Source organism: Triticum aestivum, chromosome 3A (assembly GCF_018294505.1).
Source record: "Triticum aestivum cultivar Chinese Spring chromosome 3A, IWGSC CS RefSeq v2.1, whole genome shotgun sequence".
Classification (NCBI taxonomy): Eukaryota; Viridiplantae; Streptophyta; class Magnoliopsida; order Poales; family Poaceae; genus Triticum; species Triticum aestivum.
Window position 1 is genome coordinate 698083786 of NC_057800.1, and position 13019 is coordinate 698096804.

Below are 13019 nucleotides of genomic sequence, written 5' to 3' on the forward strand. Positions count from 1 at the left end.
CGACACTAGGATGGCCCACTGGTGGAACCAGGGGTCCTACCGGATCTGCTTCGGAGGTTGTAGGGGAAGGATGGAGTGGGACAGGGCGATGATCGGGCGCGTCGGCGGCTGGGCGCCGTCGCGTCGGAGGGAGATGGCGGTGGCTACGGTTAGAGGCGGCTAGGGTTCCGGCTCCTCTGGGAGCCGGGCAATAGGGATAATAATATTCTTATTGCTTAATTACAAGAAGAGTCTTACAACCTATATTTATAACCTAAATAACTTGCATAAGAATTAACCTAAGATAACTTGCATAAGAATTAACCTAAGATAACTTGTGGGCTAAGATTGCCCGGTGGGCCTAGCTAAACCGGCCATAACACCTCTCCCCGCCTGCACAGACAACTCGTCCTCGAACTGTAAGGTGGGGAAGCGCTTGCGGAACTCCTCGAGGCGATCAACCAGTGTCAAACACCTTCTCGACAGCTGGGGCGGCCAGGTCGGCGGCGACGGCGTCCTCCGGAATGTAGTCTGCAACCTCCAGGTAGAAGGGTCGCGGGCAGACATGGCCGGGCGTGTAGGGCTCGTCGCAGTTGAAGCACAACCCTTGGCGGCGACGCTCGATTAGCTCGGTTGAGGTGAGCCGGCGGAACGGGCGTGCCGCGGTCGCGGCGAGGGGTGCCGCAAAAGCCTGCGCAGGCCGACCCTACGTGGAATCCGGCCCGGGTAGCGACCCAGTGGTCCGGGACGGTGATTCCTGCTGGATGGCCACCGCGCGGCGCTTGAACGCGCGGGCGTAGTACATGGCCGACTGGAGATCCTGGGGTCCCCGATGCTCCACGTCCACGCGTATGTGATCCGGAAGTCCACCGACAAAGAGGTCGGCCCGCTGCTGCGCCGTCATGCCCGACGCATGGCATGCCAGGACCTGGAAACGGTCGGCGAAGTCCTGCACCGTGGAGGTGAAGGGAAGGCGGCCGAGCTCCACCAGGCGGCTCCCGTGGACCGGAGGCCCAAAGCGAAGGAGGCAGAGCTCGCAGAAGCGCTCCCAAAGGGGCATGCCGCCCTCGTCCTGCTCGAGGGCATAGTACCAGGTCTGGGCTGCACCGCGGAGGTGGTAGGATGCCAGCCAAGTGCGCTCCGACGCGAGCGTGCGCTGGCCACGGAAAAACTGCTCACACTGGTTGAGCCAGTTAAGCGGGTCCTCCGTGCCGTCATAAGTGGCGAAAATGATCTTGGCGAACCGTGGTGGCGTCTGGGTCGGCGCGCCATGGCCGACCGGCTCGGTGGTGCGGAGCAGTGATGATGACGGCGCCCAGTCAATGGTGGGGAGGCCGTCGTAGGCTCTCGTGGAGCCGGACGAAGCCCCAGACTGCAGCGTGGGAACCGGTGGGTCCCCGACTTCTGTGTAAACTGGCGGTGGCGACGTCCCGGTTAGCCAGGCCAGGATCGGGGACGGTGACGGCGGAAACCAGACCCGCTGGATCGGAAATCCTCCCGGTGTGGACTGGCCCGGTCCGAAGCTGGGCAGCGGCGGTGGGAGCTGGACCGGCGCGGGCGGCGAGGGCCAGTGCGGCACTGGGGCGGGTGCGGGAGGCGCAGGTGGTACCGCGAGAACCGGCGCGGGCCACTACGGCCAGGACGGCGCTGGGGCGGCCGGCGGCTGGAGCGACGGATGGGCCCCGACGATCGCCACGGGTACCGAGTATCAGGGCAGGTGCAGCAGCGGCGGGGGCCCGCCGGTGTAGCCCGCCTGGAATGGCAGCAGGGGCGTCCCGCTCGGGCCCGACGCATTCTGGATCGGCCAGTGCGTCATCGGGTGGCTGTAGGCGAGGGGCGTAGCCGGCGGGGTGGTGTGCGGGCCAGCCAAGTATAGGAACATGCCCTGGACGGCCGTCACGAGGTCCCGCAGGGTGCTGGTCATCTCCTCCGGCGTGAAGACGGAGGTTGTCGGCGGCGCAGAAGTGACGGGAGCCGGCGGCGCGGAGCATTTTTGGGGTATAAAAGCAAGAAATGACCAGCCGGAAAAATAAAAACACAAATAGTCTGAAACAATGCTTGCTAGGATAGCAAACAGTTGAAATCTACTACTATCTGGCAACTTAGGATGAATTTGGTATCAAACCAACATTAGTTCATACTATGATTCAATCAGTGCGCATGTATCATCCAGCAAAAAACATGTAAATGTAAAACATCTGAGTCTACAAAACCCCTCTAGAAGCAGAAATCGTAAACTGTCAGAAATTTGGACATACACAGCAAACCATTCTGCAGTAGCGCCGAGCATCAGTTTATCAGGATATGAAAAGTCCAACAAGGAACAAAGCCTACATTTGGCACTAAAATGCTCGACCATTCAACTCCACAACCAAATTCAGAAAGGTGAAAAAAATCTGAGACTACATTTGCAACTAGTAAAAAATAAACTGATCTTACCGAGAACCGCATACATTCAATGACTTATTTGCTAGCACCATACTACATTAGTAGTAAGTGATATAAGAGAAGAACAAGTGCACATATACACATGATAGCATTCAGGAAAAACAGATGGAGCATTGGGTTCATATCATGCCTTAATTAAGCCCACGAACAGTAGTGCCAACACAGGTAATCTAATCAAGAGTCAAACCGGTTTCTTAGCAAGACCAGAGAATGCAACAAGAAACAAAACCTTTGGAGAACAACCAGCTACGCGACAAATGTTCAACGGATCAACTGCGAAACCAAATTCAGAAAGGAGCGAAAAACAGAGCCTGCATTTGCTACTGAAAAATGAACAAATGCTGCAGAGAACCGCATAAATTCAACGGTTCAGTTGCAGGGCTAAATTCAGAAACAGCAAAAAAGTCTGAACCAACTATTGCTAGCACCAGACTGCATTGCAAACTGAAACAAGGGAAGAACAAGTGTACACAAACAGAGATGAGAGATAGCATCAGGCTAAAATAGATGGAGCATTGGGTTCATATCAGGTCCTAATTAGTTAAGGCCACAAACAGTACTTCCTTCCATCCACCACAGGTGATCTAATTAACCTAGAGTCAGCCTCTTCTGAAGTTCTTAGCCAAAATTAACAGAACGAAGACTAGAGAGAAAATTAAAACCATTTTTTGTCAACGTTGCCAGCGTCTTCTTTCAAAGGCAGCTGAGAATCCCGGGCGTTGATGGTGTAGCTGCAGAGAAGCTGGATGACGGTGAAAGGGCGGTCGGCGACGAGGACGAACAGCTTGTGCGGCTTCACGAAATCGACGGCCCCAGCAGAGACCCTCTCCTCTTTCCCGTCCCTGAGGCTGTACACGCAGATGTGGGCTGACAAACCCCGTCGATCAATGTAGTAGACGCAGTCTGCCTCGACGGACGGGAACCTGTCGGCGTCCACGGCGAGGCACCTGTGGTGCCCGACGAAGATGGCATGCCTGCCGATGCTCTCGACGGGCACGGGCTCGGCGTCGTCGTACTTGAAAACCTTGACGCGCCCCCGCAGCCTGACGACGATCAGCACCTGTCCACCAAGTTGAACCAGGAAACGCCAGACATCTTCTTTATGAGGATTGACATGAATCAGATCGCAGATCTTGGGGAACCAGCCTTCTGATTCTGCAATGAATCCCGTTGTGGCGTCGTTGGTGTAGAGACCACCTGCGACCGCCATCCGTGCGGAATTGTAGTTAGGGTACTCCTTGGCCTTGTACCCACCGTAGAAGATGTTGGCGCCGCCTCCCGCAGCGCCGCACTTCATCTTCTTCCTCGAGTTGCCTCTCACAACTCTCACTTGTGTTTCTCTCTTCTCAAGAACACACACAAGGGAAAGAAGACTCAACACACACACACGCATACATCAAGAAGAAGCACAAGAGCTTTGCCGAGGCGCTCTCTCCTTGATGAATACACTGGCTACATCTTTGGTGCTCAGCCCTCACGGCCTCCCTATTCTCATTCATTTGTTGAACTTAAATAGGCAGTACAAATGACTTCACACCCAGCCACTAACTCACGCACGCACACACTAGGCTGACCGACGCACTCGGCCACTATCCTACACACGTCGGCATAACACCATCTCCTCTTAGAATCTCTTCAGGATATGCATCACCTGCTAACTAACCTACACTCGGTCATGCACAAACAGACTCAACGCATGCATGGCTACATGACCGACCTTTTAGCTAGCCCACTAACCAACCCATACATGCAGCTAACGACGACTCCATTCATGCAAACTAACTCACCGTCCAGCCGGCCAGTCCTGCTTCAGCCATCTACGTGTGTGCCGTATCACACGACCTTGCCGCCTCGCGCGGCACCGCGGTGTCACGCCGCCATCAGCAGCCCGGCATCTCGCCGTATCACACGGCAGCCCGGCATCTCGCAGTCTCCGCATGCCTCCGCTGAAACTTCACCGGACTAGCTACTCTCTAACCTATGCAACATGCATAACAAAAGCAAACTAAATATGCAGATACATGAATCAAGATTAAACCTAACAGAAGAAACTATCATTGTCGGGACCAGCCACGCACGGCCTGCGAGATGAGGCGCAGAGCAAGCCGAGCAGGGGCCAGAAGCCGGAGCTGTCACTTTTAACGAAGGCGGACACCTCCTTCTCGGCGGGCACGGGCGCCGCGAACCGGACTAGGACGCCGGTGAGCGGGTTGAAGACGCGGGCGGCGTGGGGAGGGTTCCTGTTCGCCAGGACGAAGAGGCCGCCGAGGGTGGTGGCCACGACGTAGTAGCGGCGGAGCAGCGGGAGCCTCTTGCGGATGAAGCGCCCCGTCGCGGCGTTCAGCAGGAGCAGCAGCTCGCCACCAGCGCCGCCGTCGGCGTCGCCGTCGCTCTGGAGCTGGAAGCCCTCGTCGAGGAGGATGACCCAGCGGCGCGGGCGGAAGCGGGGGTCGGAGGGGTCGCTCCTGGGGTCGTCGGTGGCGTCGCGCCAGCCGGAGCAGACGGCGCGGAAGTCCATGTAGCAGTCGAGGTCGTTGGTGGCGAGAAGGCAGTCGGCGACGCGGCGGACGAGGTCGGGCGGGAGGGCGGACCAGCCCGCGGCCCGAAGGACCGGCGAGGCTCGGAGACGACTTGGCGGGCCCTTCTTCTTCCTCTTGGCGGGCGGGGCGACAGAGGCGGCCCGCGGCGCGCGAGCTCTAGCGGGCGCGGCCGCCATTGTCGCACGCTTCGGTTCTTGGGACATGAACACGGCCCCTTCGCTCGACCCTGCAAAGGAAAAGGGATGCCGCTTGTGAGCGAGGAGCAGCGACGTGGATGGATGGAACAGAGTGGATCAAGAAATGGCTGCCGAGAAATGGAGAAGTGGGAGAGGATTTGCATACCAGAGGAGCAAACGAGCAAAAACGAGAGTGGCAGGCAGCACAAGGTACCGCAGGAAGGGGGTGACGGAAGAGGAAAAGGAAATGGAGGGAGAGGGTCAAATATCTTTGAATCACTGACACACGCCAAGCCGGTGCGGGATTCGCTCGTCCCGTGATGATGCACTCCTGCTGCCATCATGCACACCCAGCAGCCTGCCTAGGACTAGGTGCTACCAAAACCTCACAAAATTGAAATTTTGAAGTTTCAAAAAAATAAATTCGAAAGACATTGTGGTTGTTCACAAGATAATTGTGTACAACCACTAAAAATTTTACGGTAAAGATACATCCCGAACGTTTGGATTTTACTCATGGCAAATCGAATGTTTTTTTAGGACAAATTCAGTTGACCCAAGGATGAGAAAATTAGTAGACACACATGACAATTTTCTGGATAATTGGACTTGTCATCATCGCGTCGACCAAAGTTGCCATAAAAAACATTTGATTTGCTATGGGCAAAATCCGTTATCAGGGTCCAACTTTTAACTCCAGACTCAAGATTCACATGGAGATAAAAAAAAGACAATTCCAACATGAATGTTGTCACAAGAAGACAAAAACAAAAATGGTACTATTCATGTCTGAGTTTGTCCTCTTTTTTTTCCTTCATCTTTATGCTTATCTGGAATTTGGAGTTGAAAGTTTTACGGGCTGCACACATTTATCTTGTGAACATTCACACACAAAAAAACAGAAGTTTTTGAAATTTTATAGTATGGCTTTTGTGAGATTGAAGTCTCATACTAACATCTAAGCCATGGGAGCACTAGATATTCACCCGTGTGTTTGGTTATGTTGTGTTAGGCCACAACTGCTAGAGCAACTCTACCAGAGTTGCCATTTCTTTGGTCTTCATATGGGATATTGAGCACTTCATACGTATGGAGGCCACATCCACTATGATCAAATACGGATTGGTCAAAAAGGCAGCCTTCATATTTTTCTTACATGTGTGTGTCATTCATCATTGACTACAATGGGTTTTCCCAAAAAAAATCCAAAATTTAGAACAATTTGATTCAGATTGCAATTCAATTTCATTCCCACCCTCAACAATGTTAGTTATTTGGTACATGATTAAACGTTGATTTCAACATGGATTTACAAAGTGAATTTCAAGAATGATTACAAAGATTCTTCGCTAAACTATGGGCTCTTCCTCCTCTTGGGAGTGACCTCACATGCAGGGGAGGCTTCGGCTGTTGCTACTTCCGCGACTATGCGGTCGATGAACACATATGCGTCCTGGATGCGGGATAAGGCCACAGTCTTGAAGACCGGCATGAGCTCGACGACCATTTATGCAGCGACGACCATCGAAGTGCGGTCAAAGTACTCCCGGGCGGCAAGGAGGTGCATGCGGCTAATGGTTGATTCGACCTTTAGGTATGCATGGTCCTTGACCCACTCCGAGTACTCCCATGGCCTCTTCGATAACTCCCTCTTGGCGCGGGCCACTTCGGTCTTGCTGTGGAAAGGTCCGCAAGGAGGGCACAACAACGACATGGTCAATGGGGGTGGTAGCAATTGGGAAGGGGGGATAGGGAGTGGGGTGGCGACTGGCCATGGCGGCACATACGTCGAGTGTGGTGGCACCAATGATGGCTGCCATGGGTGCGAACTCCCTGTGTGTCTTGGATGTGGGATAATGCCACAATATTGAAGGCCGGTGTGAGATCAACTGCCATTCTATGGCGGCAACCATCGAAATGCAGCCAAACTACTCCAGGGCGGAGGGGAGGAGAACGCAACCGATGGTTTATTCAGCCTTAAGCATCGTCCTGGCCTCACTTCGAGTACTCCCATGCCCTCTCCAAGAACTCTCTCGCCGTGGTCCTCTTTGGTTTCGTCGGGGAAAGATTACGTGAGGAGGGCGCAGCCACGACATGGTCGATGGGGGTGGCGGCCACTGGGAAAGGGAAAGATAGTGGGTGGGGTAGTGGTGATGGGGGTAGATAGGCCAAGTGTGGTGGCGTCGGCGATGGGGAAGATGTGGGTTATATATATACCCGCGAATGGGTGTTCTTCCCAATGAATAATCAGTTGGGGCCACACCATATCAACGCCTCAAGCCATCAAATATGGAGGCTTGCTGGTTGAATATGGAGTGCACTCCATAAATTATGTAGGTTGAGGGATGGGTGGCGACTTTGGTAGAGTGGCCTTTTCGGTCAAAATCACCATGCTAGCGGTTCTTATGTCGGCTAGGTTGTTATGATAATTCTGCTCGATTTGCTCTTACATGCAAATAGGAAGCCATGAAGAAATGTGTTCACCTTACCTATATAACTTAAACAAATAGGTTTTAATGTATCTTTACCAAATTGTCGTTGCTTCTTTTCTTTTGTCAGGCCACAAGATGGTAAAAAGACTAAAAGGTGAAGCTCTTCTCATCTACTTTGTTAGGGCATGATAATATCTATTTCATTGTATTTCTCAAGAATACCAGAGTAATTGATGCCCTGTAAACATCTGAACAACTCAGCATCTTCACTAAATATGTCAACTTGTGACCTTCTCTCAGTGACCCCGGCTGAATTGGTCGTAAATCCACGACCATTTTGCTTGGAAGGGCTCAAACCCTGAAATTGACTTACACCAAATGGTCATAAAGCAGACAAGAGTGCTCAACGACCTTATTTCTACCTGATTACGACCAATATAAATGGTCATGAGGTTGTGAATGTGGATGCATCGGTACTTAAGGTGTCCCTCGAGGTGGGCCACCTCCTTTTTTCTGTTTAAATTTCCGTGTGCCATGTAGGCATTGGCCCATCCAGGAAGAAATGTGGGATGCCCTTATATTTCTAAAAAAAACATATATTCTGCCCAAGGAAAAAATGGGAAAATAACAAGTTTTTCAATATTACCATTTGGTAACGGTGGTCAGTTATCTGCAAAAAGAAAGTTTTCATTATTGTCCAAAAAACAGGTTTTTCATTGTATAACTCTAAAAAGGTTTTCCCTTATAGAAAAATCCCGAAACCAATTAAACAATATAAAGTTATAAGATTAGGAAAATAATGAACTCCTTCGTGAATCTTGCTACATGGTTTAGCAATTATGTGCTTAAAAAACTAAGTGCTTATTTGAAAAGTTTCATGCATATAAAAAATGATAATCATAAATAATATTAGATATGTATAAAAAAGTTTCATGCGTATAAAAAATAGTCATGAGTACGTATATATGGAAAATTAGATAACAAAAAAAGATTTTCTTAAAATGTTAATCATGTATTTAATTTTTTCTAACCTATATAAATAATGTTTTATATGTATACAAAAAATGTGCAATGTGTAAAAACAAATATAGACATCAAAACGTATGTATGCAAAGATTTTTTTTGTTGGGAATATATGAAAAGATGTTAATCATGTATTTAAAAAATGTTAAACATTATAAACAATATGTACAATGTGTCCTAAAAAATGTAGACATGTGTTCAAAATTTTAAACATCAAAATATTTATTACAAATGTTAATGATGTAAATAAAAATTGTTTAATATGTATAAAAAATGTTTCTAGTCTACACAAATTTGTTCATAAAATGTTGTCTAATATTCTTGAAAAATGGAGATATTTTTTACAACAAATATTTGTTAAGTCCTTCACAAAACAACTCATTTTAGGAACTCGAAAAATGGAAAATGAATCCGTGGAAATTTATCTTTTTTACGAGAGGTGGATCAAAAACTTTTTACACCCAACCATTTGTTCAGTTGTATATTAAATATAGCCTACTATTTTACAAAATTGATATGGTCAAATTTTGCATAAATATATGGTAGGTTATTCATAAAAAAACTCATTTTGGGCACTCAAAAATGGAAAATAAATTTTTCGTCGAAAGACAATGAAAACTTTCTTAGGAAACATTGTTTGCCATTAGAAAATGCACCCTTGTGCACAATATGAGATCATCTGAACAAACTATGCCATGAATGTGGTCATAAGATTGATCATTTGGCTTGAAAGCCATGAATCTTCACACATGATAGCTCATTTATAAGAACACCTTTTAAAAAATGTGTCATATTTCAAGTTTATTATTTTTCATGTTAACTTGGTCACATATAATGACGCAATGCGAAGGTTTTCCAATTTTTTGAAATTTTAATGCCCATTTCAAAATGCGCTTAAAATGGCAGGCATGGCCATTCTTACCCTGTGGTTGAATCTTGGAAAACTTTTGGTATTTATCTGATTAAATAGATACTTATGTACCTTAAAATGATTTTTGATAAAAGTAAAAAGCAAACTATGAGGCAACTGTAGTTCAAATTTGACCCGCTTCCTACTGAATCGGCGGAAAATTGTCCTTTTCACGAGTGGTGGATCAAAAACTTTTTACACCCAACCATTTGATCAACTAGATGATGCCCCGCACGTTGTTGCGAAAATGTTTGCAATATTTCAATGAGATTTTGATTATATGGAACATGAATTCTTGAAACAATAGTTTCTGAAAGTATATAAGAATTAAATGTAAATAGCATAATAAAAAATGGAATTTTACATGCATGCATGTTGTAGTGGATTTTTAATATGCATAGTTGCATGTTGAGGTGGGCCTTTTCTTATGCATGTTGAATGATGAGGTGACATGCTTGCATGTTGAGAGAAATACCTTAGTGGGGGCTAGCTATTTAGATATAGAAGATTGTATATTAAATATGGCCTAATATTTTAGAAAATTGATTTGGTCCAATTTTGCAATAAATATATGGTAGGTCCTTCAGAAAAAACTCATTTTGAGCACTCAAAAATGGAAAATAAATTTTTCGTCCAAAGAAAATGAAAACTTCCTTAAGCAACATTGTTTGCCATTGGAAGATGCACCTTTGTGCAAAATCTGAGATCATTTGAACAAACTGTGCCATGATGTGGCCATAAGATTGATCATTTGGCTTGAAAGCCATGAATTTTCACACATGATAGCTCATTTATAAGAACACTTTTCTTAAATGATGTATTTATAGTTTATTATTTTCCTGGTAACTTGGTCACATGTAATGACACAATGTGAAGGTTTTCCAATTTTTTTTGAAATTTTCCTGCCCATTTCAAAATGAGGTCGAAATGGCGGGCATGACCGTTCCTACCTAGTGGTTGAATCTTGGAAAACTTTTGGTGTTTCTATGCTTAAATAGATACTTATGTACCCAAAAATGATTTTTGAAAAAAATAAAAATCAAACTATGAGGCAAATGTAGTTCAAATTTGACCCGCTTCCTCCTGAATCGACGGAAATTTGTCTTTTCCACGAGAGGTAGATCAAAGCATTTAGCACCCAATCATTTGGTTAATTGTACATTAAATATCGCCTAATGTTTTAGAAAAATGATTTGGTCTAATTTTGCAATAAATATTTGGTAGGTTCTTTACAAACAAACTCATTTTGGGCACTCGGAAAATGGAAAATGAAACTTTCATGCAAAGAAAATGAAAACTTTGTTAGACAACATTGTTTGCCATTCCAAGATACAAACTTGTGCAAAATATGATGTCATTTGAACAAACTATGCCATTTCAAGATGCACCCTTGTGCAAAAAATACAAGAGAAACAAAAAGAACTTTGTTCTCATTTGTTGAAACGTTTGTGCCATGGATTGATGACATGACACTCATCCATCCATCCATCTCATTTATCTAAAAGAAAAAAAGGAGAAAAAACCCCCAGCCGCAACCCAGCTACCCAAAACCCTAACTCCCATCGATCCCCTCTCATCCCCTCCCCCCGATCCAGATCCGCGCCGTCGCCGCATGTCCTGCCCCTCCCCGTCCCACAGCCCAACTACCCCAAACCCTAACTCACCCTCTCCGCTGATCAGATCCCCTCTCATCCGCCCCCGATTCAGATCGACGCCGCCGCCACCCCCTCCCTGCCTCCCAACTCCCTCGCCGTCGCCTCCTCGTTGCTCCCGCACCACCTCTCCCACCTCGCGTCTTGCTTCGCTGACCCGCGCTCGCCGCGGTGCACCCGCCGGGGCCCCATGGCACCGCCCAGTTCCTCGCGCTCGGGCCCGACGAGGTCACGTGTGCACTCACCGGCACGCCCATCTTCACCGTCTGCAACTCCAGCAACGAGTTTGTGCTAGTCTCCGACCTCGTCACCGGCCGCCGCCGCCGCCTCGGCCCTATCTCGCTCCCAGCGCCACGGCCTCCTCCCGTCCTCCCCTAACAGCCATGGCGATGGAGGTTCCTACGCGCCGCCCATGAAGTCGAGCAAGCTCGGGTTCGAGGCTACCCAGGAGGTGCAGCACCACATCCGCATCACCCTCTCCTCCAAATCCTTCATGAACCTCGAGAAAGGTCAGTGCCCGGTGATCCCCTTACCTTCCTTCCTCTCGGCTAGCTTTGTTTGGTGCGTCTCCGATCTGATGTGTTTGTGTGTTGAACAGTCGGCAACTAGATCCCCTTCTTTCCACCACAGGATCCGCTCATGGCCGCCACCGGACCCCCTCCTCTCAGAAAACAACGCCTATGGTTCGATACGCACCTCGACGCGCCGGGTTGTTGCCAAAAGAACGTGGGTGGGCGAGATCAGCGCCAATGACTACGCCTACAACTTCATGACCGCCGACTCCATCCTGCATGCGCTCTCATATGCTCTGTTTGTTTGATCTCACTCTCTGACATTGCTTCACTAATGCTTGTCCATTGATCCAGAGTACAGTGAGCATGTATATTGATGAAAGTTAAGACCAACTTTAACTAGTGGTGCAAGTGCAACTAGCTACCTTGCTTGCTAGATCTCAGATAGATGGGTCTCCTAGTTTCATGACTGCTATTTAGAACTAAGTGCTCCGTAAGTGTTTGCTGAAAATGAAAATGCAGTTAATTATAGCATAGTGAGAGTGCTCTAAACGTTAGAAAGGTTGCTACTGCATTAACATTCCTGGCAGTGTCCTGCATTGACCAATGGTGCAGCCATATACCCCTGCCAGTACCTGATTGTTCTCATTCATTATTGTGCAGCAGCGCCTTCTTGTTCATATCCATTTTTTCAATTAATGCCAACATGTACATGTTTACACAGGAGAGATAGCTAGATTTACCGACTAACAAGTGACAATAAAAATGTTGTTATTTTAACCTATAGGTTATAAAACACTTTGATAATTCTGTCCCCGAGCATTTTTGTCAGTTTGCAGTTACTTGTGCTGAGATGCTAGTCTATTTCTCTGTCCAGAAAATGTGCTGTGTATTTCTTGTCGAGAGTATAATATTCCATGGCCAGAGCAAGCAAGATGTTATTTATAGTGCTAGCCTTTTGTTGTATTAAAGTACTGTATATAGTAGGAGCACATTGTCTTTAGAGACAGCAATCGGGAGTAATGCAGTCGCTTCCGTTGCATACTTGCTCTAGCTGCAAGTACATGGAACGACCGATATCTTCCTATGTTGGTGTTGTGCTGTCCTTATGTGTTATTTTAGCAGCTGGCGGTCTCTTCCCATGGAGGAAGAAGAAGATCTCTAATGGGGTGCTCGCGGGCACCACGACCATGTAGTTGTTGTTTGAGCTCCTGAAGTACCATCTCCTCACCCTACTCTACCACCACTTCATCCCCATCATGGGAATCCTCTTCCTCTGGTCCAACACCTCTGCCTTCGTCAACAAGCAAGCTTCTTTAAATTTCCATTGTTACTTGCACTATATTC

General features: G+C 47.7%; 1 protein-coding gene across 1 annotated transcript; it reads right to left on the reverse strand.

The window, feature by feature from the left end:
- Window positions 1-2906: 2906 nt before the first annotated feature.
- Window positions 2907-5363, reverse strand: LOC123059222 (uncharacterized). The gene is made up of 2 exons (XM_044481839.1): window positions 5310-5363; window positions 2907-5193 (listed from the first exon to the last, which is right to left on the reverse strand). The coding sequence occupies exon 2, from the start codon at window positions 5168-5170 to the stop codon at window positions 4466-4468; it is 705 nt and encodes a 234-aa protein (XP_044337774.1). The 5' UTR covers window positions 5171-5193; window positions 5310-5363; the 3' UTR covers window positions 2907-4465.
- Window positions 5364-13019: the final 7656 nt, after the last annotated feature.

What these genes read in the sequence shown, in the direction of transcription:
- LOC123059222 (XM_044481839.1), bottom strand. Translation starts at nt 5,170, where the DNA reads ATGTCCCAAGAACCGAAGCGTGCGACAATGGCGGCCGCGCCCGCTAGA.